At 41.4% G+C, this 26,805-nt stretch overlaps 2 protein-coding genes across 3 annotated transcripts in view; one reads left to right on the top strand and one right to left on the bottom strand.

Moving 5' to 3' along the window:
* The window catches only part of fam135b (family with sequence similarity 135 member B), a 675,785-nt gene that overhangs the window by 296,538 nt on the left and 352,442 nt on the right, over positions 1–26,805 (top strand). The window lies entirely within an intron of this gene.
* The window catches only part of khdrbs3 (KH domain containing, RNA binding, signal transduction associated 3), a 176,240-nt gene that overhangs the window by 39,098 nt on the left and 110,337 nt on the right, over positions 1–26,805 (bottom strand). For both annotated transcript variants that reach the window (XR_007451470.1, XM_049602111.1), the window contains exons 5-6: positions 26,435–26,574; positions 17,161–17,341 (exon numbers count right to left, since the gene is read on the bottom strand). Coding sequence is in view for 1 of the 2 variants with exons in the window: in XM_049602111.1 (XP_049458068.1) it covers positions 17,161–17,341; positions 26,435–26,574 (321 nt within the window). In the remaining variant the exon portion in view is untranslated. The remainder of the gene's footprint in view (positions 1–17,160; positions 17,342–26,434; positions 26,575–26,805) is intronic.

Here is a 26,805-nt window from a genome sequence, read left to right on the forward strand (position 1 = left end):
GAAAATCATCAAGACGATGAAAATAGTGAAAAGAAAGTGAATATTTATAAGTGACATGGTAGAGAAGGATTGTGCACATGATTTCTGCAGGGAACAGGAAAGTTCAAAGTTCAAATTGTCTTTCACTGACAGGAGTAATTTGGTTTGCAGCTAGGATTCATACAAAACACATTGACTACTACAACAGGACATAGTTTACAGCGTCCAAGTCGAGCAGTCTACACTAATTAGCAATCAGTGCAAATAAGCACTTTACAGTCAACAGTTAAATGCTATCTACACATGTAAACATGTAAATGGTAGCAGGCACAAAGGTGAACGGAGATGATTTGAGAAGGCGATCTAAAAACAACTAGAGGAGGAAAGTTGAGATGAACTTGGACCTTAGCAACTCTTGTAGTCCCACAATAATCAGAATTAAACAATACATGACCTCATGTTGCTTTAGACTTTATAAAAATACTGGACTGTGCCACTATGAAGTCACCAATTGGTTTGTGGACTCCTGTTTTGTAGCCTCAAATTTGGCATTTTGGCTGTCGCCATCTTGGTTTTCTGGAGCCAGAAGTTGCCATATTTGGACCAGGGGGCAGAGCTCTGGAGGACAGAGGGATGGACAGGCCCATGGCTGCCCTTTGACAGGCACCCCGAGCAGTTGGGGGGTTTGGTGCCTTGCTCAAGGGCACTAAGGGCACCTACCAGTCCACGTTCCATATTTGGTCCGGGTAGGGACCCTCCGGTTCCCAGCCCAAGTCCTGAGCTACTGCCGCCCCGGTGAGTTATATAAAAATGAATGTTGAAATTAGCTATAGCAGTGGTGGGACCAAGTCATTGTTTAGCAAGACACAAAAAAGTCTCAAGCGTGTTTGCACTCAAGTCCCGAGTCAAGACTGACAAGTATCATGTCGAATCCTGAGTCCCAAATCTTGAGTTTTGAGTCCTAAACAAGTCATAATGCACTCTTTGCCAAATGTAATGCCATTTTAACAACAGAGTAATAACAAATTTACAAAAATCATAACTGCCTTTTAAAACGTGTATTCATTTGGTAAAACAGCTTTGTTAAAAAGTTAATTGGCTGTTGAGCTAATGTTAGCTAAGGATTAGCTTGCTAAGTTAAGCTTTATTAGCACTGACTTACTTTTTTTTTTTTACATACCTTCAAATATCAAACAAAGTTGGAAGTTGTTCGGTGTCGAACTAAAAGTTTTGACCCACACGTTATGCATACTGCAATGCGTTTTTTGCAGACTACTATGTTGTTTTTGTATGTGAATGAATCTGAATCATTGTTGGTATCATTTTTTCAAACTGGTGCTCAGTAACAAAACATTAGTTCTTCATGGTTCTCTCATGCAACTTGGTTGGATGCTGTGGGATTGGTTCAAACAAAAATGATTTGTGGAAATAAGTTCTGACTTGCTAGGAATTTGAATGGAAATTAAATGATTTGTGGTGCGAGTTTTAAATTACATACTGTATAATTTTGGGGTTTGGAGGTAGGAATCAAGTATTTTCAAGTCAAAAGGTTCAGTTCCAGGTGAAGTCACAACTCATTGGTGTTAAGTCCAAGTTGGGTTGCAAGTCTTTTTTAATTTTGTCACACTGAGCCTCAAGTCTTTTTTACTTCAGTCTGACTCGAGTTAGTCATGTGGCTCAAGTCTACACCTCTAAGCTATAGAGACCAAACTGTTTTTGTACCAGGCTGTAAACATGTTTATTTCTGCAGTAAAGCTGGACATGTTAATATGGAAGTCTTTGGGGATTGACTCACTTTTGAATTCATTCTCAAAGTGGCCATTACAGGAACTGCAGTTTTTGGCACCTATAGGCATTGGTTTCATTTACTACCATTTTGAAGGTTATGACGCAACACTTTTGTTACGTTAGAGGTTTATTCTTTGTAGCTCTGAAGAGGGGGCTGACTGTTGTAAAGCCAAAGACAACCCTCTGTCTTGTAACAGCTGTTGTGTGTACCAGGAGTAACCCTCGCCACCTAAAGGGACATTTAATACTTTTGCAGTGTTATGGATTTAGTGAGCAGAGCTACTGCTGCCCTTCTGTCAGACCAGCCCATCCACTTTGTCCACCTCAAGTTGGTGAGAATATATTGAGTCACTGCTCTCAGCATATGAGCCTCCATCTGGAGAAGAACACTTGTTTTCCCAACAATAATTAACAGTGTGTCATGACCACTTTGCAAACAAATAAAGAAATGGCAAACTGAGCACAGAGTTATAGAAAAAACGCTGCACGGATCAATGCTGTTAAGAAGAAGCGGTGCTGATAAAATAATATTTGGGATCTACTGGTGTGGTTGATTATGTTCAAGCTTAAGGTGAATATTCTACAGCAGCTAAGTGTACATAACATTGAATTAGCAGACTCTTTTTTGTAAGCTGCTGACATTTTCCCCTCATATACACAGCATGGGCATCAGGTTACAATCAGCTGTATTTCATCTATGAATTGTAAATACTTCGGCATTTCAAAGTGGTGGGAAAAAAATGATAGCAAGAAAAAAAAACAATGCAACATTCACTGTTTGCTCAAAGCCACAGCTGAAGTCTTTGAAGCTGAAACAGCTTTAACTAAAAGGCACCTACTGAAGGAAGTTTGTGCGTTGCCAGAACTGTCGTCCCATTTGAAATTGAAATAATGTCTCTGTTTTTGTCAGAAACACGCCTGTTTTTGTCTCGAAACTCTGGGGATCATTCTATTCCAATCTATTTAAAAGTTGTCTCCATTATACAGTACCTATTGCAGGCTGGAATAAACAAGCGTGGTCATGAATATTGAATGATATGAATCTCGACAGGAGGACAAAAAGTAAAACCATGTAGCTGTGATTGCGCAGGCAGCCTCAGCTGTCAAGTAAAATACTTTTTTTGAGTATAAAAACATGAAGACAGTCAAAACCTGTATGAGACGACAAAGTCAAGTGTCTCAACTGGTTTAGCTTAAACTGACTCAAAATAAGGCCATGACTGTGCTTGGCATTTGGACACATGATGATAAACTAAAGAAAAAAGCAGAACATTGAGTTTACACCTTTACCGGGTCCTTTCAGAAAATTAAATTATAACATGACTTCTGTGAACTGTCTACAAATATATGGCATGTATACATGATGGTTTAATCTATGTAACACGACCTGTATTACAGGAAAAACAATGCAAAACAGTGTTATAAATCATGCACTGTTCATTATCTCAAGATAAATTAATACAGTTAATTAGCAGCCAGACATGAAGCTTCCAGTCCTGCAGGAGTATAAATGGAAAGTGAACTTTGTGTCTTGGCAGCAGACTTATACAATTTGATGTGAGAAACAGTCACAAAAGGTGTGCAATTGCCTTCAGGGCCCAGTATTCTGCAGTAAGAGACACAGAGCTGTGGTATCATAAATTTTCCGGCAGCAACCCACTGAAAAGGTGGAGCTAATTAAAAATAATGAGCTGCATGGGCTGTACCAGTTCTATAGCTCTACACTGATGTCATGAACTTTTATCAGAGGTTAATACAACGTTATTTCACATCAGTGGGACAAGTTTACATTCACGATTGAGACCCAGAAGGAAGACAAGGAAATGTCTCAGGGTTTCCTACACATTCATTTATTTGTGGCGGCCTGCCACGTTTGAAACATGTGCCGCCGTGTTTTGATTTTATTGAGCATAGTGTTGGTTCAGGCAGGACACCATGTCAAGCTCAGCTCACATCCCAGCTACATCGGCTGATCTCAAACAGTCCAATCAGCTGATGGAGCAGCTGACTGATGTTAAGGATTCAGCTGATAGATCACATGATTCTTTTCTATGCAACCAACTGGCAAATCTCATTCAGGGCGCCCTATTTAAACTGCTCTAGCCTGCCTACTGTTGCTGCTTCCTCTGCAAGCCGCCTCCACCCCAGCTCCTCCTTTTCATGTTGTCTGACTTATCAATGTCATTTCTGTTTGTCATTGATGCTGCTTCTGTTTTGTTCCCGGGGGTCTTTGCTGCTGCTCTCCCTGCCTTCGGCTTTCCATGTAGGCACATGGAAGGGCAGGGAGGTTTGCTCTCTGCCTCAGGCTTTCCTTGTTAGCACATGGAAGGGCAGACAGGTGTGCTCTCTCAGCCTTATGCTTTGCATGTAGGCGCATGGAAGAGACTTTTTGCATAGGCTCAAGGAAAGGCAGAGAGGCCCCAGAACAGAGCCATACCGCCAAATATAATACTGCAAATGGAAATAAAGTTTTCTTTAAGAAAAGTGTTCCTGACTGAACTATTTTTTGAGATGGACCGTTCATTAGGAGCACTGTTCGTGCATATACTGTTCAAATATTCAGAGCTCCAAACTCTCAAAGCGCAGAGTGTGCTCTGGGCACAGCCAGAGCAGCAGGATGTCAGGCGCAATACAACTGAAACTTAACCATTTATTGCGCTGGGTCTCTAAGTTGTTTTGCAGCAGCTGCTCCTCCCATCCACTGATCTGATTTGCTCATCTCTGATCGGATTAACTGATCAATTATCTACTCCACGACTCTAACTCTGCAAACTGCTGCTAAGGAAAGAATTTAACCCATGAAGAGTTTCACCTGTGCTGCGTTCAAGGACCTGCAAATACTGGATTTAGAGAGGGGAGCTATACTGATACACAAGGACACATAGGCAAGGAAAAACACCAAAAAGTTCGAGACCCCCCACCTCTCCCCACCCTGGTCGTTAGCTTCTGCTACACACAGATTCTAAATCTTTGGGAAACACTGTGTCTACATGTTCAAAAAAAAATTGTAGAGTTTAATTTCCTTTGGCATAAAAAAATAACATTCATAATTATATTCCTATCTTATAAAAGCAGCCAGGGATGTGTTCAAGAATACAACAGGTCAGATTTTAAAATGCCATTTTTCCTACCATTGAAAACCTGAAGCTTTTGTAAATTATGAAGCTGCATCATCTATTCAGTGATGCAGAGAAATGTTCTTGTACAGAACACATAGACTTAACCTGATGAATAAACTTGTGTAAGGCAAGCATTAGGCTGGGTGGAAATGTTATTAATGAAAAAAGGAAAATAATTACAGAGTACAATGTTCTTTTAGCTTCTTTTTTGGCAGGGACTGAAGTCTCTGGAACAGAGTTTAGTGACTTTTCCTTGACATGTTTTAATTGACTTAATGTTATTCACATCGTCCATGTGATACAAATTAAGGCTCTTGTAACTCAGTCTCATAATACTTATTTTGTACCATGTGACTGTTCTTTTTATTCACATACCCAACAGTTCTTCATATGGAAAACCCATATACTGTATGTATGTTCCAGAGAGAGGTGGTGTTTAACTGCGTAAATGTATTGCATTTATAGCTTTCATCCAAATTGCTGCAACAATTTTCCTCACTTACCATGTCACACACACACGAACAAACTGAGGGTGGAAAGCAATCATGCAATACGATGCGCTTAACATCAGGGACAGCTGAGGTTCAGCATCTTGCTCATGGACGCTGTGACACAAGAGAAGCAGGTGATGGAGCCGCCAACAGACATCGTCTTGCGCATTCTCTCCAGAGGCCGTCCAAAAAATGGTAGGGCTTTGTCAGTTGCTTCTTAGAGGTGTTAATGCATTTGTAAGTTGAAAGTTATCTAACCTGACACGCCAGATGGTTTGTTACATGGAACCATCTGAAAAGCCGTTGTTGGAAACTGTTTGAAATAAGGGCAGGCGCTTTTACAAAATACTTGGCAGGTGATTGGATGAACCATCTGTCTATCACTGTCTATCATGGGCCAACTTCAACTCCAAGTGACACAAAAATATTACTTGAAGTCTGACAAGATTGATTCTCATCAGGCTGCTATCATGAGATTATGTCACATGAAAACATGGCAATGCTGGCTGATATACCACCGCCTTTAGTTCAAAACATGGATACCAACCATTAACCGGGGCTACCTGGGGGAGGGTGGGCACATTGTTTCAACAGAAAAACTGTTCCACCAACATGGGTTGGGAGTAATTGCCAAATGAGCGGCGCTGCAAGCTAGCTCCCACTTGACTTGGGTGCTACACAGTGCAGAGCGGCCAGAGCTAGCTAATCAGTGAAGACCAAAGGGTCGGCACTGGGCACGGTGTTTCTGCATGTTAACACAGCTAGTGAGCGGTCTCTCAGCAAAGCTGAGAAAAATCTTACTATATAATGATGAAAACTCTGTCTGTGTGTCTGTTCCATGTTTTTCTCCTCACTGACTTGGTCAATCCATGTGAAATTTGGCACAGTGGTAGAGGGTCATGGGAGGATGCCAATGAAGCAATATTACATCAATTGGCCAAAGGGGGGCGCTATAGCAACCGACTGAAATTGCAAACTTTGAATGGGCATATCTCATGCCCCGTATGTCGTAGAGACATGAAACTTTGCACAGAGATGCCTCTCCTCGTGAGGAACACATTTGCCTCAAAAACCCATAACTTCCGCTTATATAGATTTTCCGCCATTTTGAATTTTTGGAAAAACACTTCAAATGGATCTCTTCTTAGGAAGTTTGAGCGATCTGCATGAAACTGGGTGAACATAATCTAGGGACCAATATCTAAAGTTCCCTCTTGGCAAAAGTTGGAAAACTTCCTAAAACTGAGCTTCTATAAGGCAATGAATATTGCGGAGGGCGTGGCTCATCACATAAAGGTGTATAACATCTCAAGGGTTTCACCCATCACCACGCAACTTTGTAGGCATATGACCACACATAATCTGAGGGGACCCCTCCATTATTGAGCCCATCAAACAAAATGGGGGCGCTAGAGAGCTCATTTCTTATCTAGGCCTAACCGCCATATGGATTTTTACTAAACTTGGTAGATATGTAGAACAGGACGCCTCAAGGTGACTGGAGAAATTTAACTCTAATTGGCAACTGGGTGGCGCTATAACAACAGAAAAATGCTTCAAAATGACTAAAATGTGACCGATCACTGTGGCTCCCCCTGTGGACCAATGTTGTTGTTGTTGTTCTAATTTTTGGTATGACTAAGTCATGGTATGGTATGCTGTACTCACTGGGTATGGGCTAGTATACAATTAAAGGCAAATTATTTACATCACAAAACATTAAAATTTCACCACCTATAAATTGATAGCACTTTGTATGCAGCACTGAAGCTCTCACTGAGTGAATAGAGGACTGGACCAAAAGGAAAGCGCCTCTTTTATTTCATCTCATATTGCGTTTTCACCTAATAATGAACCGGTTAGCACAGGTTAATGGGTGCTGGGCTACTCAAAGAGAAATCAACCTAAACTGGCATTCCTAGCACAAAATGCCTGCTGAAGAACCCAGAGGCTACGATTACGCCTCATTATATGTCACAGTGCTGAGTGTGACGAAATACCAACAATATGATAGTGCCAGAGGAAAGACTATAGGGTCTTTCAAATAAAAAATGTTTATCCCTTCAATCAGATGAATTAATTATGGAAATCTGCCATGCAAATTTAAAAGAGTGGCACTATAGAAAACATAATTAGGCCAACAAAATGCACAAGGTTCATCCTCTGGAGAGCATGAATGTGCTCAGTAATTTCTGATATTTCTTGTAAAAAAGTGTGAATTCTGGCATTAGTGTGGGTGCTGGTTAGTAAAACATTGGAATTCATCCTGTGGGGACCATGAACATCCACAGCTAATGTTACACAAATCCTTTTATTTGATTTCTAGGTTGCAAGCAAATGCAAAATTAGTCAAGGTTTCGAGGAACTCTTCTCTTAGTACATTTTTAAGAATGCATTATTATCATTTCTAGGATCTGTTAAAATATTTGAGCTAAAGTGTCCATTCGTCACCAATGCTGTAGGTCCACTAGGTAATACTTAACTAATATCTGAACAGATGTAACTAAAATCTCGTGTACACATTGGAAACCAAACTCTTCCCTACACTACAAAGACAGCCTGTTTCTTTTTGTCATATATCAACCCAATCTCAAGAAAAACATTGGCACTGTAGGATTCTGCAAACCATGGATACGTATTATGTATTATTGGATATGTTGAAACTTCTTCTTTATCTTGTCTTGTTTAGGCACAAAAGCCACTTGGTTAAGGTTGGGAAAACATGCTTGGGCCCAAAACAAAGAAAACAATCTTGGGGGCACATTCCCTGCTGAAACTGCAGCAATGTCTAGGTAAAAACATCCGCTTTTCCTGGTACTATCCTGGCAGGAAACACAACAATGACCTCCTAACAATCACCTGTTTTTGTTGTTGGTCTGCAGCTTGGCAGGCATCACACCATCTACCCTCCGCTCCACCTCCTGATGACAGTCAGCTCATACTACGTCACTTTAGAAATGTTGCTATGATACGTATGAAACATGCAAATGTAATGCAGGGTTTTCAGAGACATACAATACCTGGACTGCGTTGTCACACAATGCACACAGCACTGTATGTGGTGCTGACCAAACACAGTGGTAGCAGAGCAGGTACCGAGATACCCTGATTAGTTTTCAGCACAAGCCATTAGCCATTAGTGTTAACTGAGTCCTCCTGCCGTCTCGATGGCGACTCTCTCTAGGTGCTGTCCACTTGCATTGGACAACACTGCCTGGTATTAAGGACCATATTAAACTTTAACAATGGCATGTTATTGCCATTTATTAGAGCAGCTCCTCTATAATTGAGTTACAAGCGAGCTGAGAGCAGAAACATGCCCGGTTTATAAATCACACTGGCACAGTGAAAGTGATTCTTTTCTTTTGGTGTCTGACAAAAGGAAAAACAGCTTGAAAATGGAAAGCAGACTGCGATGATAGTGTGATTGGAGCTATTATAATATCTGATGTGTTTGTATTGATATACCATTTGCTCAAAATATCTTGGAGAGCACAATAGCACGACAACTGCAACAGCGCTGTGTTTCCAACGCTAAACAGGATTAGTGTGACAGTGAGAGGTTGGAGGGGGGAGGAGGGGGTGAAGACAGAGGGGGGAGAGAGAGAGCAGCCCCTAAGTGAGTCTTTCATTTGTATGCCAGTGGATGGCTGAGAGGCGTGTTGTTAAAAGATAAGGACTGGCCTCTGAGGCCACTGAAGACTAACAGAGGGCCTGGCACTGCATGTTACAACAGCGGTATCACAGCCGCTCCACTGTGCTCTACAATACCACTGTAACAGATAGGATGCCACTGACACCCAGAGCAGGCTTTTCAGGCACTGGATTTGTTCCCTGCACACTCTACTAAATCCAAATGAGTTCAACAACACGCTGTCCTCCCATTATGAACTTTGCGGAGAGCTGCACATGCCGCGTGGCCCGCGCTCAAACCAAAAAGGTGTCACAAATGCAAACAACAAAGCGAGAAAATTAAGCAAATCAAAAGAAGAATAAAAGCCTTGTTGTTCCCAGATGACTTTAGTACGATACCATCTGTTCAAAGAGAAAAGTCTCGCCTCCGCACAGCTGTGCCACACACTGCTCTTAACTTCTCAACAATGAAAGCAAAATAAGACCCCATGATATTGTTCAAAGAAAACAAATAATCCAGCATCTGTAACCCTCGGTCATCTGTCTTGGTCTCCAAATTTCTCAAAGCTGTGTGTCATTTATTCGGCTCTTCCTGCCAGCATATTTCAGAACGCTGAACAGGCTGGAATTTGCTGAAGCTTTTCCGCTGCAGGGGTAGAAATGCTACTCAAGCTATCAGATTGAGGATGCCAAAAAGTTGGCCCATGCATCAAGTTGAAGTATCACTACCCTGTGTTACACTTGACAAATGTCTTAGCTCTCCCTACTGTTATTTCACCACCTTTGCTTTGGATCTTGGCGAAGTTTTAAATAAAGCGTACTCACACCTGCCAAGTGTTCTCAGAGGAATTCATGTCATTAATGAATTAGCCCTGCAGGAATATCTGCACCGGGAAATTTAACATCACTGTCTCTGATGCAGGTAGCAGCACTCGTCTGTTCATGCAGGAACTGGGAGGAAATGCATACTCCACACAATGGGTGTGAACAGAGGACTTTTTTATGGTGAGGTGAAAGGGATAACCATATACGGGAACCGACATGGTCATCATTTCTGAGACATGCAATGAATGTCACATTTTTTGCTCCCATTGTTAAGTCCCTGTAAGGAAAAAAAAAGACTAAGGATCCTATCTTACACCTGGACAGGAACATTGTGGGTGTATTGCTATTTCAAAGCGGCAGAAACAACTGCGCCATTGACCAACAAAAAGTCGGAATGGTGTAGTATTTCCCTGCTACATAAAGGGCACATTATTCAGACAGTCAGATGCACCTACATAGATGTGTTCACAAGGTGCATACACTCTGCTCGTTACTGTACACACACAGAGATGCATGGTTGGGTTGTGAGTGGGTGAAATAATATATCATTAAAAGGAAAATTATGAATACCATTCTCTAAAATGAGAACGTAGCAGAGAGCAGAGCAGAGCTGCTGTTTCACTCCCACATTGAGAGAGACCTTTACCCTAACCCCTGTGTGCACGTACACACAAGGAGCAGTGTAACTTTATTAATTATTCCAGAAGTTAAAAGTTCAGTTCTGTTTCCTCTGTAAAGTTTATAACTACAGTGTTTTGTTTTGCTGCTTAAATGCACCACGATAGTTGCTGCAGTGACGTTACTGCTTTTACTGCATTGCTCTCAGCAGAAAAACGGCTTCTAAAGGGAATGGGAGATGACACTCTGATTGGTTGAATTCACATTATGTCCCAAATGCACCTATGATTAATTAAGGGACTAAATATAACCCCCTTGCCCCTTGCACCTTACTTTGTGCCCTGGTTTTGCGCCATTTAACTTGCAAAAGTGAAGTTGGACACTGACAGATCATTTAAACAGGGCCCTACAATCCTACAGCCACCCTGTGAGCTAAATGCTAGCATGCTAACATAATCACAGTGACAATGCTACAGCAGGTATAATGTTTAACATATGGAGAGTGATACCAGTGCATTTCGTTCGGACTGGCGGAAAGTTTGTTTCAAAACTCCGTGTGTGTAAAAGGCAAATACACACGTGCAGAACTGAGATCCACAAATGTTTTTTCAATTCACAAATATGAGTTCACAAATGCCTGTTTGAAAGTTGTAAATGTTAGGAAGATATTCACAAATGCTCTTCATTTATTTGCTAATTAATTTAATGTATTCACAGATATTTTTTTTTGTGGAATTTGTTTGTGTATTTGCAGATCTGTTTTATACTTGCAAAATATTTTTGTGAGTTTACAAATCTTTTTTTGTATTTGTGGAAGGTGTTTTATATTTACAGATTACACATTTACACACGTATTGTCAATCTGTTCATACACATAATTATGAAACAAATCTATCTCCATATTAACACAACAGTTTCCATCTCGCGAATAAACATTTTGCACTGCTGCCCTATGGATGGTGCTATGCGAGCCTTAAAAGCCAGACTAACAGACTCAAAAACAGCTTCTTCCACTTACCACTCACTTAGATTTTTTATAACGTTAAATATCTATTAAGTTGTCTTTAGTAGATCTGTGATTTTTAATGTTTTTATATGACTTTTTATGCTGCTTGTTAAGTGTGTATAGGTATGGTAATTTGTATTTATCAGATGTGGCACTTTAATTTTCAAATGTGTAATGACAATAAAGGAATTCTATTTTCTATCTTTACTGCCTTAGTTTCATGCCTAAGTTTCATGCCAGCATGCTCACACTTGCTAATTAGCACTAAACCTAAAGTATAGAATAAGAATAAGAATAACTTTATTCATCCCCATGCATGTACAAAATTTCATAGCAATCCATCCAAAACTTGCTAATATATTTCAGTCAGGACCAAAGTAGTGGCCTGACCCACACCCCAACATTGCCGTCGCTAAGGCTGCACTGCATCGCTGGTACAAGTAGAAGAAAAAAATATTTGTGCTACAGAAACAAATTACAGCTGAATTTCTATACATAGAAAAAAATCTTGAATGATGACTGAAATGTCTAACTTGTAGTGAAAATTACACTTGATTAAAATTTGCAAGAGAGATTCATTTTCTGTGGAGTTCTTACAAATCACAGGACTCCTCCCATGTACAAAGGTTTTAGTCTTATCTTCATGACACCAGTTGGGCCCCATTCTTTATTGCTGCATCTGAAATATTTTCCTAACCATTACACCCAATTTAGATTAAAACTGCTACAAGGGCAGCGCCACAGAGAACACGATTCAATTAACAATGCTTGGCTCTCAAAAGGGCTGGACATGCGGAGAGGGGGATGGGTATTATTATTTTTTTTAATGCCACAACAGTGAGTGGGGACCCGCAGCGCTCAGAGCGGATTACTGTATCTGCAGGATTTAACATAAACAATACCAACCCACGTGCATTGCACATTTCTTGGTCTTCTCACCCAGAGGAATTAAGCTACTGTGTGAACAAAAACAAACACTTAGATATAGCTCCAGATTATGCATGAAACAAGTTCTGCTACTTTGATTAGCCTCCTCGGATTTCACATTGGCAAAATCTGAAAAAGCACAAAAAAGATAGCATGCAGCCTCGTTTCTGAAACGAGAATTACATCATGTTTAATTGTTCTCCAATGGGATTACCAGCAGGTAAGACAGAGCTCTCAATGCACCTAATGAATTACATGAAATGAGATTTGGCTGTAATCATAGGAACATTGAAGACTGATGGGGGCTGCCAAGACTGGATCACGGGATAATAACATTTCTGTGATTTTGTTTGGTAACAATTGGATTCAGAGTAATTTGATACAAACGGGAGCTTTAACAGAGGTAGATTATGCAAACTGAAAACCATCCAGACAAAGGTATTGTACATCCATGCGTCATCATGACAAAAACACCAAGAGGTAACCCAGGTCTGGTGCTTTTAGTCTGAACAAGAGAGAGGAAGATAACGCCTCCAGCTGAACAAATGTTTTGGCCTGTGGCGATGCCGCGCAGCAAAGAACGATGGGAACATGCATATGAGCGAATGTTAAGCACTGATAAATGAAGGCAACAAATGTGAACAAGGAACATCTCTTTGTCATTTCGCTGATGAATACAAGTGCCTATTTGTCAGCGGCCGATGGAGAACACTTGTCCTGGGATGGTGATGTATTCAGATAACACAGAGTCAAACTCATTCAGCCTTTAATTTGCAGCGATGTGCTGAGATTTATCATCCGGCAGATGTTGGGGGTCTTTTTTTCCTCCACCCAGATACACAGGTGCAGGTGTCGGGGGATGCAGTTTACAACTGTGACAATGATGGGAAACAGCTGGTCCAGGAGTCATTCTCTACGACCTCCACACATTTGAATTGCAACCTCTGAATAAACCTGTCAGATGTGGTTAGGTATGGGCTGCTGGGGCAATTTTCCAACGTGGGCCACCTCCTCTCTCCCTCTATCTGCTAAATATGCGATGTTGATGCTGGAGTCTCTGGGGAACTTGCCTTGACAGTGCGGCTGGAGACTCTCTTGGCAAATGCACAAAGACTCTGACTCTAAGCCTAATATATTCATCTCTGGCAGCTGTTGATATTACAGCCAGGTTCCCATAAGACTGTGCAGGTAAGCTACAAGACTAAATCACAATGCTGGCTACAATAGCAAAATCATACTCTTTATGTTAACACCTGATGAAAAACTAAACATGGTGGAGTCCAACTCGTACAGGCTGATTTTTAGGCAGCCACATAATCTGTGCTGAAATCGGCGTCTTAAACCACTTGGTCTGGGGGGAGGGGGGTGGGGGGGGCAGCAGGTCAACAGTATATTCTACATTAAAGTGGTGAACATCATCTAAAAGCTGGGAACCTGAAGATGAATTTGAGGTGCAGCTCAGCACTGTGGGTCAAGTTTATCTAGCCGTAAATATGTAATAAGTTTAGTGTTTTGGTAAGGCACCTATTCAAACTTTGAAAGTTTAGAGTGTGAAGGGACTGAGAACATTATGATTAAAGTATATGATGGTCATTCTCATTCTTGTTGCAGCAATTTTTGAATTGACACAATTTGTTACACAGTTTTGGTGCTAAGTTTAAGCATTTGTTAAAGCTCACAAATTTATAAAAATGGTCAAAAATTCCTCCAGATTACCATATTGAGACACAAAAACGCATTGTATTTTTTGACAATTGGATGGTGAGCACTGCTCTGGAAACATCTGAGAAACCCCCATATTGTCAAAACACCTATAAAAGCCATCCATCCTCGAGGCTGTGATTATCCTAGAGGTCACAAAAAAGTCAAGACTACAGTTACCACTTTGTGGTTGTATACCTCTGCAAACCAGGCAAGTTGAACCTATAATGTACATCCATGTCTGTGAAAACATGCTTCACACACATCTTCCCCCCAGCAGCACAGAAGATCTATACAGTCAGCACAGTTTCAAGGTCACCAAGTCAGTATCTGACCAAATGTCTCCCCTTCTGCTCCTGAGATATGGCTTTGAAGAAAGGCCAGGAAAGCGTTTCTTCAGAACACTATGATGTTACAGTGAAGTTGACCTTTGACCTTTTCGATATTAAGTGTCATCACTTCATTATTTCATCCTATCAGCCATTTCTATTAAGTGTTGTCCTAACTAGTGTATGAATTCTTGAGTTAGGCCAAAAACATGATTTGTGAGGTCACAGTGACCTTGACTTTGACCTTCGACCACCAGATTCAAATCAGTTCATCGCTGAGTCCCACTGGACATTTGTACCAAATTTGAGGAGACTCCCTCAGGAGGTTCTTGAGGAATCGCATTTGTGAGAATTAGATGGATGCAAGGTCACACTGACCTTGACCTTGGACTTGGACTTCTTACAACAAAAATGTTATCAGATCATCGCTGAGTCCGAGTAGATGTTTGTACCTAATGTGAATAAATTGTCTCAAGATGTTCGTGTTCACAAGAATGAGAAACAAGGTCACAGTGACCTCTGACCACTAAAATCTAATCAGTTCATCACTGAGTCCCACTGGACAATTGTACCAAAACTGAGGAGATTCTCTCAAGATGTTCTTGAGGAACCGTGTTCATGAGAATTAGATGGATGCAAGGTCACAGTGACCTTGACCTTTGACAGCCAAAATGTCATCAGTTCATCGATGAGTCCAAGTAGATGTGTGTACATAATGTGAAGAAATTCCCTCAAGATGTTCTCGTTCACAAGAATGAGACAAACAAGGTCACAGTGACCCTTGACCACTAAAATCTAATCAGTTCATCGTTGAGTCCAAGTGACCATTCGTGCCAAATTTGGAACAACTTCATCCCCCAACAACTACTCCTCCAGTTTTTTATGGTGAAAGTGAAACCTGGCATGCTCGAGCCCTTTTTTAAAGCAGCTGTGCAGAACTTTTTACCATTAATAAAACTGTCCCTAGTTCGTATCACCCCCCCTTGAAGATCCGCATATTTATTTGAACCCAACAGCGACAAAAAAGCCTTTCTCTATATGGCTATTTAGCGTAGCCTCGCTCGGGTCATACACAGCGGAAGTCAGCAAACCAGAATACGCCACCCGGAGGCGGAAGTAAGTCTTCATGCCCACAGCGGCCCGCAGACATTAAACCACAGAAGAAGAAGGAGCTGTGTTTACAGAGAGTGTTCTTTGAGTAAGCGGTACGCAATGGGCATTGCTGAACACGTAACAGTTTTACCAGATGTATCTATAAGGACTTGGTTGTACTTTCGATGTCATGGCGGATAAAGAAGGAACACCATCTAAAAGAAAAAGAACAGAAGAAGGCTAAACAGGACAGTGATAGGGCCCGAGCCTAAACGCGTGTAAACCTCGGTCGGGTATTCACCAAGTGGAGAGAGCTGAGAGATTTGAAAGGTTTTAAAACTGATCCCGAGTTGGCCCTTTTCCTAATCAACAGGTATGTAATTTTTGTTTTTATTTAGAGAATATACCGCAACTTGTTAGACGTTGTTCCCCTTCAATATATGACGACATGGAAGTTATATGCAAGCTAAATGTAACGTTAGCTGATGTGAACTGCTTTTGTCTAGTAACGTTACAACAAATGCCACAAAATTATCTGTGACTGTGACCATGAACACAAATATACAGCAGGCAGTTGTCCTCAGTTTATAAGAAATTCAGTGCTACACCAGAACATTTACGATTTTCCTCTCGCTCTCCAAAACAAATGCATGCGGTAATTGCCGGTTGAAGTTGAGATTTTATGGATGAAGCCGAATGCTGGCTGCAGTTGGAATTTTACGACACCAGGCTGTGGGTGTCATACCACTTCAACCAAAGGGGGCGCTATAATTGATGAAAACGTAAAGTTCCGCACAGCTGCTTTAAAGCCTGTATTTTGTTTGCATTCATCAAACTGGCACCTTTAAAAGTTTCCCCACTTAGCTAAAAGCAGTTTCACTGTGCAACGTACCCAGGGATGTACAGACACGTATCACTGGATTACTTAGATACTGAAGAAAATTTAAAACTGAAATGATTCTGGAGGTATAAGGAGCATACATATCTACGGTTTCTAAGCTGAATTGTGGAGTTTTATTCCATATGGACATCAAGTAATAACTATATCCTCAGAGTGCAGGTCACACTGAACTATAAAAAGAATATGCATCATGTCTGTGTTTTCAGACTTGATTAAGTTATGTGTCACTATATGATGTTTGACACAAAATGCAGCAATCAGTGTTCAAAGGTGTCTTTTCTGCCTTCATTAGCTGTGCGTCACGACCACTGCTGCTGCAACAGCAGCTGGCTGTGATGGTGAGTGGGCCAAATCAAAAGGTCAAGTTCAGAATCAGCTGTATTGGCCAAGTATATGTGCTTATAAAGTGAATCTGAGTCCTGTGTTTGCATCTTTTCAATGCACTTGCACAGAAATGGACACAACAGCTCAGAACAATGACAACAGAGCTGGACATATAAAGGAATAGATGGTTTTTAAAATGCACCTGAAAGCATCCTCAAATGTACATGCTCTGTTGTTGTAACTGTATGTCTTAATACTGTGGCTATTAAAGATGCACTGATCCCTTAGTGTTGCTACAAAACAGTGAAAAATGCCTTGCTTAAGTTAGCACGTCGATTTACTTGCTTAATCCAAAACTCAAACATATCCACTTCACAAGGACAGACAATAGAAACTGGAATAAGAGCCCAAGTTTTGATATACTCACATATTCGCCGTATGTGTCCTGAACGATTGGAGGAGCCGGTCGGTACCCAGCGGTTGGGGGGGCGCCTCTGGCTCTCTGAACCCCTCTCCCTCTGGAAGATGGAGCGCGGCTGGGTGGGGCTCCTCTGGGTGCTGCTCCTCGAGGCACGGCCGCGTGCAGGGGAGGAACTCCTCCTCGACTCCTGACACAAGACACAAACATCCGCCACGACTTAGACAACAGAGTATAAATTAAAAACTTTTTTTATGTCTTATCAGCTTGTGTGATAAATTCAGTGAATTATTGAAGAAGAAATGTGTATGTGTTCATATTTGGGATGGATCAGGTGATATACAGTGTATCCTCTTTCTACACAACATGTTCATATGATCTTAAACCATTAAAAGATACTGTTACGAGGATGGTATTATAAATCATCAATATGAGACGTCCACTGCGGCCCAGGTCTTTATGATGAGGTGCTGGAATTTATTATGTTTGGAGTCAAGCTGCCTCGTCTCCTTCCACTTCAGTTAGTGATTTCCTACGTCGGCCAGAATGACTTGGTACAACCGAAGCGATGAATTTGATACATTCAGCGGCAGGTTATATGTGTAGGTGGAGACAGAGGAACAGCGAGGGTGGAGGGCAAGCTCCTCCAGTCGAGAAAAAGTGAGTCATGTCCATTACTCAAAACACAGCATGTCTTGTGGCTGAATTGCTTTCCTGTCTATTAAAGAAAATGCAGGTGACAAAACTGGTGTTTCTGCCGGTTCAGTGATGGATGTTTTCTTGTCTGGAAATAAAGCCTTGCATTTGCACCCAGGGGAAGTGGCACAAAAACCCGATTTTTACCCTGAGTGTTTTAGATTTTGTGGTTTGATTTTTTTCCAGATTTAATGTTTAGGTAAACAAGCATGCCGCCCATGAAGCTCTGCTGCAGAGCAGCTACAGTGAGATACGGATCTGTACAGTCGTCTCGATGCATTAACACAGAGCTCTGAGTCTAACCTGCACTATAATCAAGATGGAAGCAAAGTCAAGCTGCTCTGCTAGAAATCAAAGGCGGTGTGACCTTGTGGTTTGGTAACGTGTTGTTTGAGCTTTTTACACCGACTGAGCTTTCTTTAAAAGCAGTTAACTGTTCTGAAGCAGCAGCAGAAAACCACCAAGGTTGCTCTCTGGGTCATTTTCTTTCTATGCTTTCCATTTCTCCATTATGATTGGTGAAACATCACAGATTTAGGGCAGGAGGAGAGGAAAAAAAGTCTTAATTTTCTGACTAACGGGGACAGACGAGGATGTTTACTTGATAGAAATTGGACCGCCCTCAAGCGGAGAAAAGAAACAGTTGAGCACTGAGAGCTGATTCTCCTTCAACAGCGGGGCTTCTCTTCCAGCTCCAGCTCCAACGTCAAAGAGGAATATGCGACGGCTACAAAGTGTCCATGACGAGTAAGTGTGTCAGTCAAAAGCAAAAATAAGCACATGTGAGTGTGAAAATCTACATGCGACTTCCTGTTCAGGAGCCGCTGGGACTTCTGTCTTATCACACTCAAATTAGGCATGGTAAATTCTAATCGCAGTTTAATTTAAAACACAGCCAATTATATTCTGACTCAGAGCAATACAAACGGCGTGTCTCGGTGACCTTGTTTATCTCAAATCTGATGAAAGAAGCGTGTTTTCTTTTATAAACACAAAGAACAAACAACACGGCGCTTTGCGTTTTCTAAAGCTCAGCGTCGACACAGAGAGCGTAAAAGTTTTCTAATGGCCGTGAGTATTTTTATTTGTAGTCTTGTGAGGTCTCGGAGGAGCTGGAATTAGCGTGGGTTCACAGGGATAGTAGAGAGGAGAGATCATTAGCATATAAAGGCTTTTATGCTAATGGGGGCTTTGCTTTGCTAATGTTTATGGACACCAGACATTGCATCACTGCCGACCACCAGACACTATTTACTATCATTTTTGTTTTTCCATTAAAAGTGCTTGCTCACTTAATGGCCACTCTGACCTACTGCAACACACATGAACACGAGTCTCAGCTTAAAATACGGCACCATAACACAGAACAACCTCTCATATATTGACCAAATGTAAACAGCCTAAATCACAGAGTGTGGCTGAGCAGAGCTGAGACTCCCCTGGACTCAGGAGCGCTACATTTGCCAAATAAATTTACGTCTCCCATCAGATCCTGGTGATGAAATGCAGATTTTTTTTCCTCACAGGCTCCACTGGTCAATGACCAATTTTGTAGGTCGCCATTGTTGGTCAACAACGAAACTGCTGAACATTTCCATTCTGTAATTACCTCTGTACACACGAGTCTCCATTGTTCTACTGCCTACCTACGCATGACGGATTCACAGGAAACAGTAAAGCATGTAATCTAGTGTTCATATTTTTAACTGTATCTAACTGTTTATTGTTCACTCTCCAAACTCTGTATCAGAGCCTAATTAACCTCTTCCACTTCTCTACCAACCCTTTCTTTTTCATTTTTAGCAGGGTCAAGGATTCTTTATGAGGAGATATCAGACAGACGGTACATGCCACAAAGAGGAGGTATACATCATCTGAAAGCTGGGAACATGAGTTTATTCTGAGATGCAGCTCAGCACTGTGTGTCAAATTTTTCTAGTCTAGTCTATATAATAAACATTATGTGTTGGAAAGGCTGACCTGAATGCTTTAAAGCTTTGAAACTTCAATCCTTGCCATGGCAACTGACGTCCAAATCAGCAGCTGACTTTCATTTTTGTTTTGCTATTTCTCAAGATAACTGGTATAAATAAATTAGCACAAGGACAATATAAAAGAAGGAAAGGTCAATGGCAGGCACGTCAAATCGCACTGTAGCCCATCAAGTCTTTGTTGTTTCAACTTTGACTGAGAAGTCCTTTTATGAGTTTAAAAGAATCATATATCACGTAATGTTGGCTGACATTTTTTTTAATCTAATTGTGTGTCTGTTTTCCTTATTTTTGGTCTCCAAACAGATCATGACATCATCTGCATATAGCTTAACTCAAGCCCCACTTGGGTCCAAGATAGCTAACCTACCTGCAGCTAGTATTGTAGGCTACATGTGTTTGATTATGAATAACCTACCAAATCTGCTAATGTTATTGATGTTAACTAATATTCAGAGGGGCTAAGGTAGATAATGTTTTATATTATTGTCAGGAAGTGGTGCTACTCGCCAATTTATTGTAAATTTGGACCTTCAGCAGTTACTGGTACTCGTGACTTTGCTTGTCAGTGAACTAAAGAAACATTTGCACTTTGTTTAGCTAACGTTAGCCAGCAATGTCTCTTTTGAGTCAAACAGGAAGTCAGGTGCAGAAAGGACGAGAGTATCCAGTCAATATTCAAAATAAAACACCCATGAAATCTCCGGATCGTATTTCACATCGCTACATCAACATCATAAAATCAAGAAAAAAATCGCGAAATGGCCTACAGTGGTCAATGTCTGGCAGGCAGAGAAATCTTTTCTTTGTTTGCTCATGTCTTTATACCTCCAGGGAATTCTGCAGATTATCGCGTGACATTATGATCTCGCAATCTGCCAATTCCAGCCGCTCACGTGCACGCCGCTATAGTTCCAGTGGACACTGATGCCAGGACGGAGCGAGTCCGCACCATTGCCGAATTGCACCCGCGACAGATCCAGTGGACATCCTTCGTAAGGCATTGTAGCATACAGTCAAGTCCTAATTTGGCAGATATGTACCTACCTGACTGACTATATCATTTCTTCCAGCCAGAATAATAATCCGAGCCATTAAGAAGTGATCTGGTTATAACTGCAGTCTGGTCAAAGATAACGGATTGGACCCAGTTTGTTTATGTATCATGATGTAACATTAGCTATCTTGGACCAAACAGTGGCTTAAAACAGATCTGTAATTGTAAGGCAAACAAATGTGTATTTCAGATAAAAAATGTCAGCCAGCATCACGTTATGTGTCTTTTAATTTGGTGGCAGGATTTTTCAGTCAAAGTTGAAACAACAAGGATATGATGGGTTATAATTGCCGTGTCCACCGCATTGACTCTAATAGAACTGGCACCAAATTCTGGCTCCAATGCCGAAGTTGTCCTTTAGCTCGATGCTAACACATAAATGGAATTACTATTAACACGCTAATGGAAATTAACATTGCAATAATGTTCTGTAAAAAAAACAAAAAAAACAATCAATTTTACTTCGCATGCTTCACGTGCTCATGCCTGCAAGCATGTATTTCCTGTGCTCTGTGGAAACAAACTAATAGCTGCTGCCTAACTTCATGTTGCTAGCTCTTCCCCTTAGCCCTTGTCCCAATTCTCTGTCAGGTGAAGAGCTAACATGACGGAGAATTGGGACACCACTTCCCCTCAAGTGAACGCGCAAAACCAAGGGGAAGGGCCAAGACAAGGGCTAAGGGGAAGAAATGGAATTGGTCCTAGGTCTATAAGTGCTTAGGGCTTGAGTCAACGAATCTGTAAGGGATCCATTTGGGATTGAGGGAATGATTCCTGTCCTGCTCACTCCTGTTGACACTTCTTTCCTGTCACAACCCAGTCACGGGATGAATGGTGAAATTGACTATCATCCTTCGAGAATCCCTCAAGAATCCCGTGACCAACAGGATCCCCAAAACAATGTCCGCCACTACAGTGCACAGAGGAGGAAGCCTTGGTCTGGACATCTGCTTGCTACAGCGGATCTCTTGAAATATTGGCCGTTTCCCCAAGAGGATTACTGTCGTCAGTCTGATAGCCAATGGGTTCTGAGACTGATCTGTGCCCAACATGTTAACAAAGACATAACACCATGAAAATGGACTGCAGTGTAAAGCATTTATAGTGATGAGCTCCTATGTGGGTGACAGAGATGACAACCTCACTTCTGGCTTACTCTATTCAATGAAGTGAACATGGAGAGGTCGTTTAGCTGGGATAGTGGAGGATAATAGGGAAGGAGGAAAATGTACGAATGGATAGAAGCCAAGAGGTGTGGCTGAGAAGTGATCATGAAAGACAAGGGAACAGAGAGAGTGAGATAGTCGTTCTGGCTGAACTTCCTCAGAGCTTTACTGACAGCTCCGTCCACAGAAAGCCGGACTCGCCAGCATGAGATGTTTTGGCTCTCTTGTCCTTGTTGGTTTTCTTTGGTGCACAGAAAACAGCCTGGCGAGTTCAGTAAATAAGCAGCCATGTGCACAGTGCAACTTTAAATGAAAGCAGCAGTGCTTTGGTTTGTAGCTTTATGCCAATCATCTTTGGTTTCTGCCTCTTCTTTGTAGTTCCTGCTGAGGTCTGCACACAGTCAGCAGAGTTGGAAATATCAGGGCTCATTTTTCTGTCTTCTGAGGAAGCTTTTTGCTGCCATTCAGTCTTATGACAAATAATTTCCAGAGAGAGGGAGAGAGAGACAGAGACAGAGACAGAGAGGGAGAGAGATAACCCATCACATTAAACAGGAAGTCTTTGTTTGGCTTGTTCTAAGTTTTAATTTCACTTTGTCCTGCTCGAAGAATCTGATGTCAGTATGTACAGGTAGGCGACATTATGATAACGCTGTGCTTCCTTCCAGTGACCCAGCAAGTCTTCAGTGAAGAAATAGGCTGTTTATAGGTGTCTTGCAAAATTACCCATTTAACCGTTTGCTTATGTTTTTGTCAAGTTAGGCAAACCAAATCTGCTTGGTTGGATTTAGGGTCAGACTGTGCAAATGGTTGGAAGAAACTGTCATTATCTGCTGTCTCCATTGTCAAAGTCAGACGCTTTCTAAACATGCAACCTGCTGTCTGAGAGGTTTGCTGTGATGTAACGTCACACTACTTTCAGCTTTTCTTCTGAAAGGAAAGAGCCATTATTTCCATCAACAAAACCAGTCAGAAAAAGTAAACAGGGGCCAGATTTATGGCGTTTTTACACCTATTTTCCAGCCGCAGATTTGACGCATTGACATTTTCGTTAGTGTTTCCAAGGTGCGTCTCTCTCCTTACTGCATATACATTTCAGGTAGGATTGCGTAAATTACAGGAGGAGAAGTGTTACCAAAGGTTGATTATGTATTCATCTGGAGTCACTGACAACACACAGTTTATCAGGTAGTTTTGTGAAAAACAGGAACACAAATAGCAGAGATAAGATTTAGAGAAGCCACAAGGAAGATAGTGGTGGGAAAAGAAACATGAGAATACCTTTGTTCTACAGAAATAATCCTTCACTTTTTCGCCTCCAATGACATTTATTTGTCTCCTGTTTCATTCGTAATATAAATAGTCACAAAGACTGTGATACTAAAATTGTATGAGCAATTAATATTATGTTGATACAATAAAAGTAGATGTGTAAACCTGGGGAAAAAAGCATTTTCAAATCAATTTATATTAAGCCAAACTCTGGACTGAACTGGACAGGTGTACCGGTATACCAGATTTTACCAGGCATCCCACTTGACTCAGCAGCCGCTCCTGAGTTAATAACACCGTATCCCAAATGCAAACAAGCTTACAGCTATCACATCAGATCATGTAACATCAGCGCTCTGTCTCCCCACTGATTCCACTGAATATGCTCTTTGTTACTTCATGTGAACAAACCACGTACCTATTAGCTGTGTGCACCAGATCAGACTGGAGACGTAACCGCTTAAAAGATGGGTGAGTAGTCTACTTGCTGTCCTTTTATTCCTGAAAACACTTGTTTTATACTGTGATATTTACTGCAAGTAGGTTGTCATTAGCGATGGTCATTTACCAAAAATGTTCAGCTCCCTGCAATCTTCCTCCAGTTGCCAGCGAAATAAGAAGGTATTACATAAATTCATTCTCATTTGAACTTTAAAAAACAGAATCCCAGTTTATCCGCAGTTTTAGTTTTCCTGAGAGACTAACTCTGCCATGTCTCATCTCAGCATGCAAACTAACACAAAGTGCTCCACTAGTGTCTCCTCCCGCCTCTACAGAAATTCGATTTCCTTCATGTTGCCGCGCTCGGCTCACGGCCTGTCAGACACCACTGGCTCTATTAGTCCATACATGTTGGATTTAGTGCCGTGATGCTCTGAGCACAGGTTGCTGATGTAGGCTACTTTATAGTTTGCCAGAATGTGTCATAAGGAAAAATGCTGGTTCAGCTGGTTTGCAAAAAATCAAACTGGTTTAAGCTCCTACACCGGACTGGACTGGCAAACCCGAAACTGATCCAACTCCCATCACTACATTACCATTTCTTTTTGAAACTTAGTGAATGCAGACATCCCACTGCTCAACAAGCATGAGCTCAGTTTCAGGATCAGTCCCGACGCTGACCATGTAATGAGTAGAGATGCAGCGACAGCAATTTTCTTGGACGATATCTGGATTTTAAAAGTCAGACTTGGTGACACCGATTTTGGCCGATTCCAACTTTCTTTCTTTCTTTCTTTCTTTCTTTCTTTCTCAGACCTATAATTGACAGCAAACATGTTGTGAATATTGTCTTTCAAATGACTGGAAACTTGGCTTGAAATAGTAAAAAGTCACAAAAATGATATCAAAAACAAACGTCTCATTAAACATTGGCACAAACCTGGGTGAAAATAAATGTTCGTAACTATTAGAAAACCTAGTTAAAAAAAGAACAGCTCAGTTGGATGCTCATACAGTTTCTCTGGATTATGGGGACTTGATCAGATCACGCTTGATTGACAGCTCCCTTTCAGCTTCATGATCCTTACCATTTCTTTTTTCCATCCAATCATAGGCATTAAAACATTTTGCTGCCACGGAACAAACTAACGCTATCAAATGGACCCTACTTGGTAAGAAAGCTTACTAGATGAACTAGCAAACTAGGCTACCACCCAACTCAGATTCTTTTTTAACTACACCCCTCCTAATACGGCAGTAATCATTGAAGCGTTTTGCATTTCGATAGAAATGAATTCGATAGAATCGATTCAACTCAACAGACACAAGCGGCAACATAAAGCAATTAAATAGTCAGTAAAACAAACATACAAAGTCATTACCAAACACTTGCAGTGCACCCAAAAATGAAACTTTAGCCATTATCTACTCACCCATATGCCGAGGGAAGCTCAGGTGAAGTTTTAGAGTCCTCACAACATTTGCGGAGATCCAAGGGGAGAGTGGGTAGTAACACAACTCCACCTAATGGAGGCTGACGGCGCCCCAGGGGCTTCAGGACACTTGGATCACTATGGACGAGCAGTATGGAGATATTTTGTGGTTTCAATTTCAATTTCTTCAACTTCACCTGAGCCTGCCTCGGCATATGGGTGAGTAGATAATGGCTGAATTTTCATTTTTGGGTGCACTATCCCTTTAACACACTAAATCAGCTCATTGTCTGTCTGTGATTTAAAACTCATCAGTCACTTTGTTGAGTTAAGGATACGGATGATGATACTTGTGATGATGGACTTCTTAGATACGTTTTTAGTTGCCTGAGGAACTCTGTTGCGCCTCCTTGAGCCCAAGAGCCCAAACTGGCTAAAGAGAGGGTGAGAGCTATCTGCCAAGATACTCTTCGCTTTCTGTCTCGTCCTTGCAATTGTCACAGTCCTAGAGAGTTTATTCTTGGATGTACAGTTAAGATGACCGTACCAGGCAGGGAGGTGAAAAGTTAAAACACTCTCAGCCATAGATTTGTGTACTAATTGTAAAACCTGCTGACAAATACTGAGGCCACTACATTTCCTAAGAAGATAGAGTCGCTGTGAGCATCTCTTGAGAATATACTCAGTATGTCCAGAGAAGCTCACCTGGGAGTCCAGACCTGTATCGAGGTATTTAAAGTTTTCCACAGTTTTAACATGTTGGCCATCAAGTGAAACTGGCTCTGTCGTCAGGGTCTTGTCCGTGCTGCTGGTTGCAACATGAACGATCGATTGGTTAGATAAAAATATTATTTCGACAATATAATACACATCGCAACTGCAAATTCAAATTTGGCCCAAATTGTTTGGGCACACAGAGAGAAACTGGAAGTCTCTGTCAAGAAATAAGGTAAAAAAAAGTGACATCCGTATCTTTTAAAAAACAGCACAAAAAGACTAAACATCTCTGGTATTAGTGGAGCAGACAGAGGCGGTCGTAAATGTGCTGTAACTCTAAATGACGCCATTAACTCTGAGAAAGCAACAGGATACTGAACGAATCCATAAAAAACTCTGCTTTCCAGTAGCTCCTTAACTGTAAATAATACCCATTCCCTAGCTGAACTAAAGTGCACATGTACACAACTTGCCCACACACGTACACACACACATTTGGAGGCAGGTTACCTAGGAGGCCCTGGAACAGGTGTCCCTCTTCCACGGGCGGCTGACTTGCCCCTCACCGATGGCACCTTGGCATCCTCCGAGCCACCGTTCAGGTATGTGAGCTCCTGCAGCTGGGCCTGTCTGATCTCATCATTGTAATCCTGCACACAGAGAGGCAGCGTGTTCACACACACACACAAACACAGACAGCAATAGACTAGCTTTCAATTACACTGTATTAAATTTCGTCCTTTATCTCCAGGGCTACAGCCCCGGGAATATCTAATTAATGTACTTTACAGTACTGCCGTGACCGCTGTTCCTGAGGCAGCAAAACATTTCAGATCTCCCGTTGATAAATCCTTAGCACCCCGTTTGCCTTTATCTTCTCA

Source organism: Epinephelus fuscoguttatus, linkage group LG17 (assembly GCF_011397635.1).
Source record: "Epinephelus fuscoguttatus linkage group LG17, E.fuscoguttatus.final_Chr_v1".
Lineage (NCBI taxonomy): Eukaryota > Metazoa > Chordata > Actinopteri > Perciformes > Serranidae > Epinephelus > Epinephelus fuscoguttatus.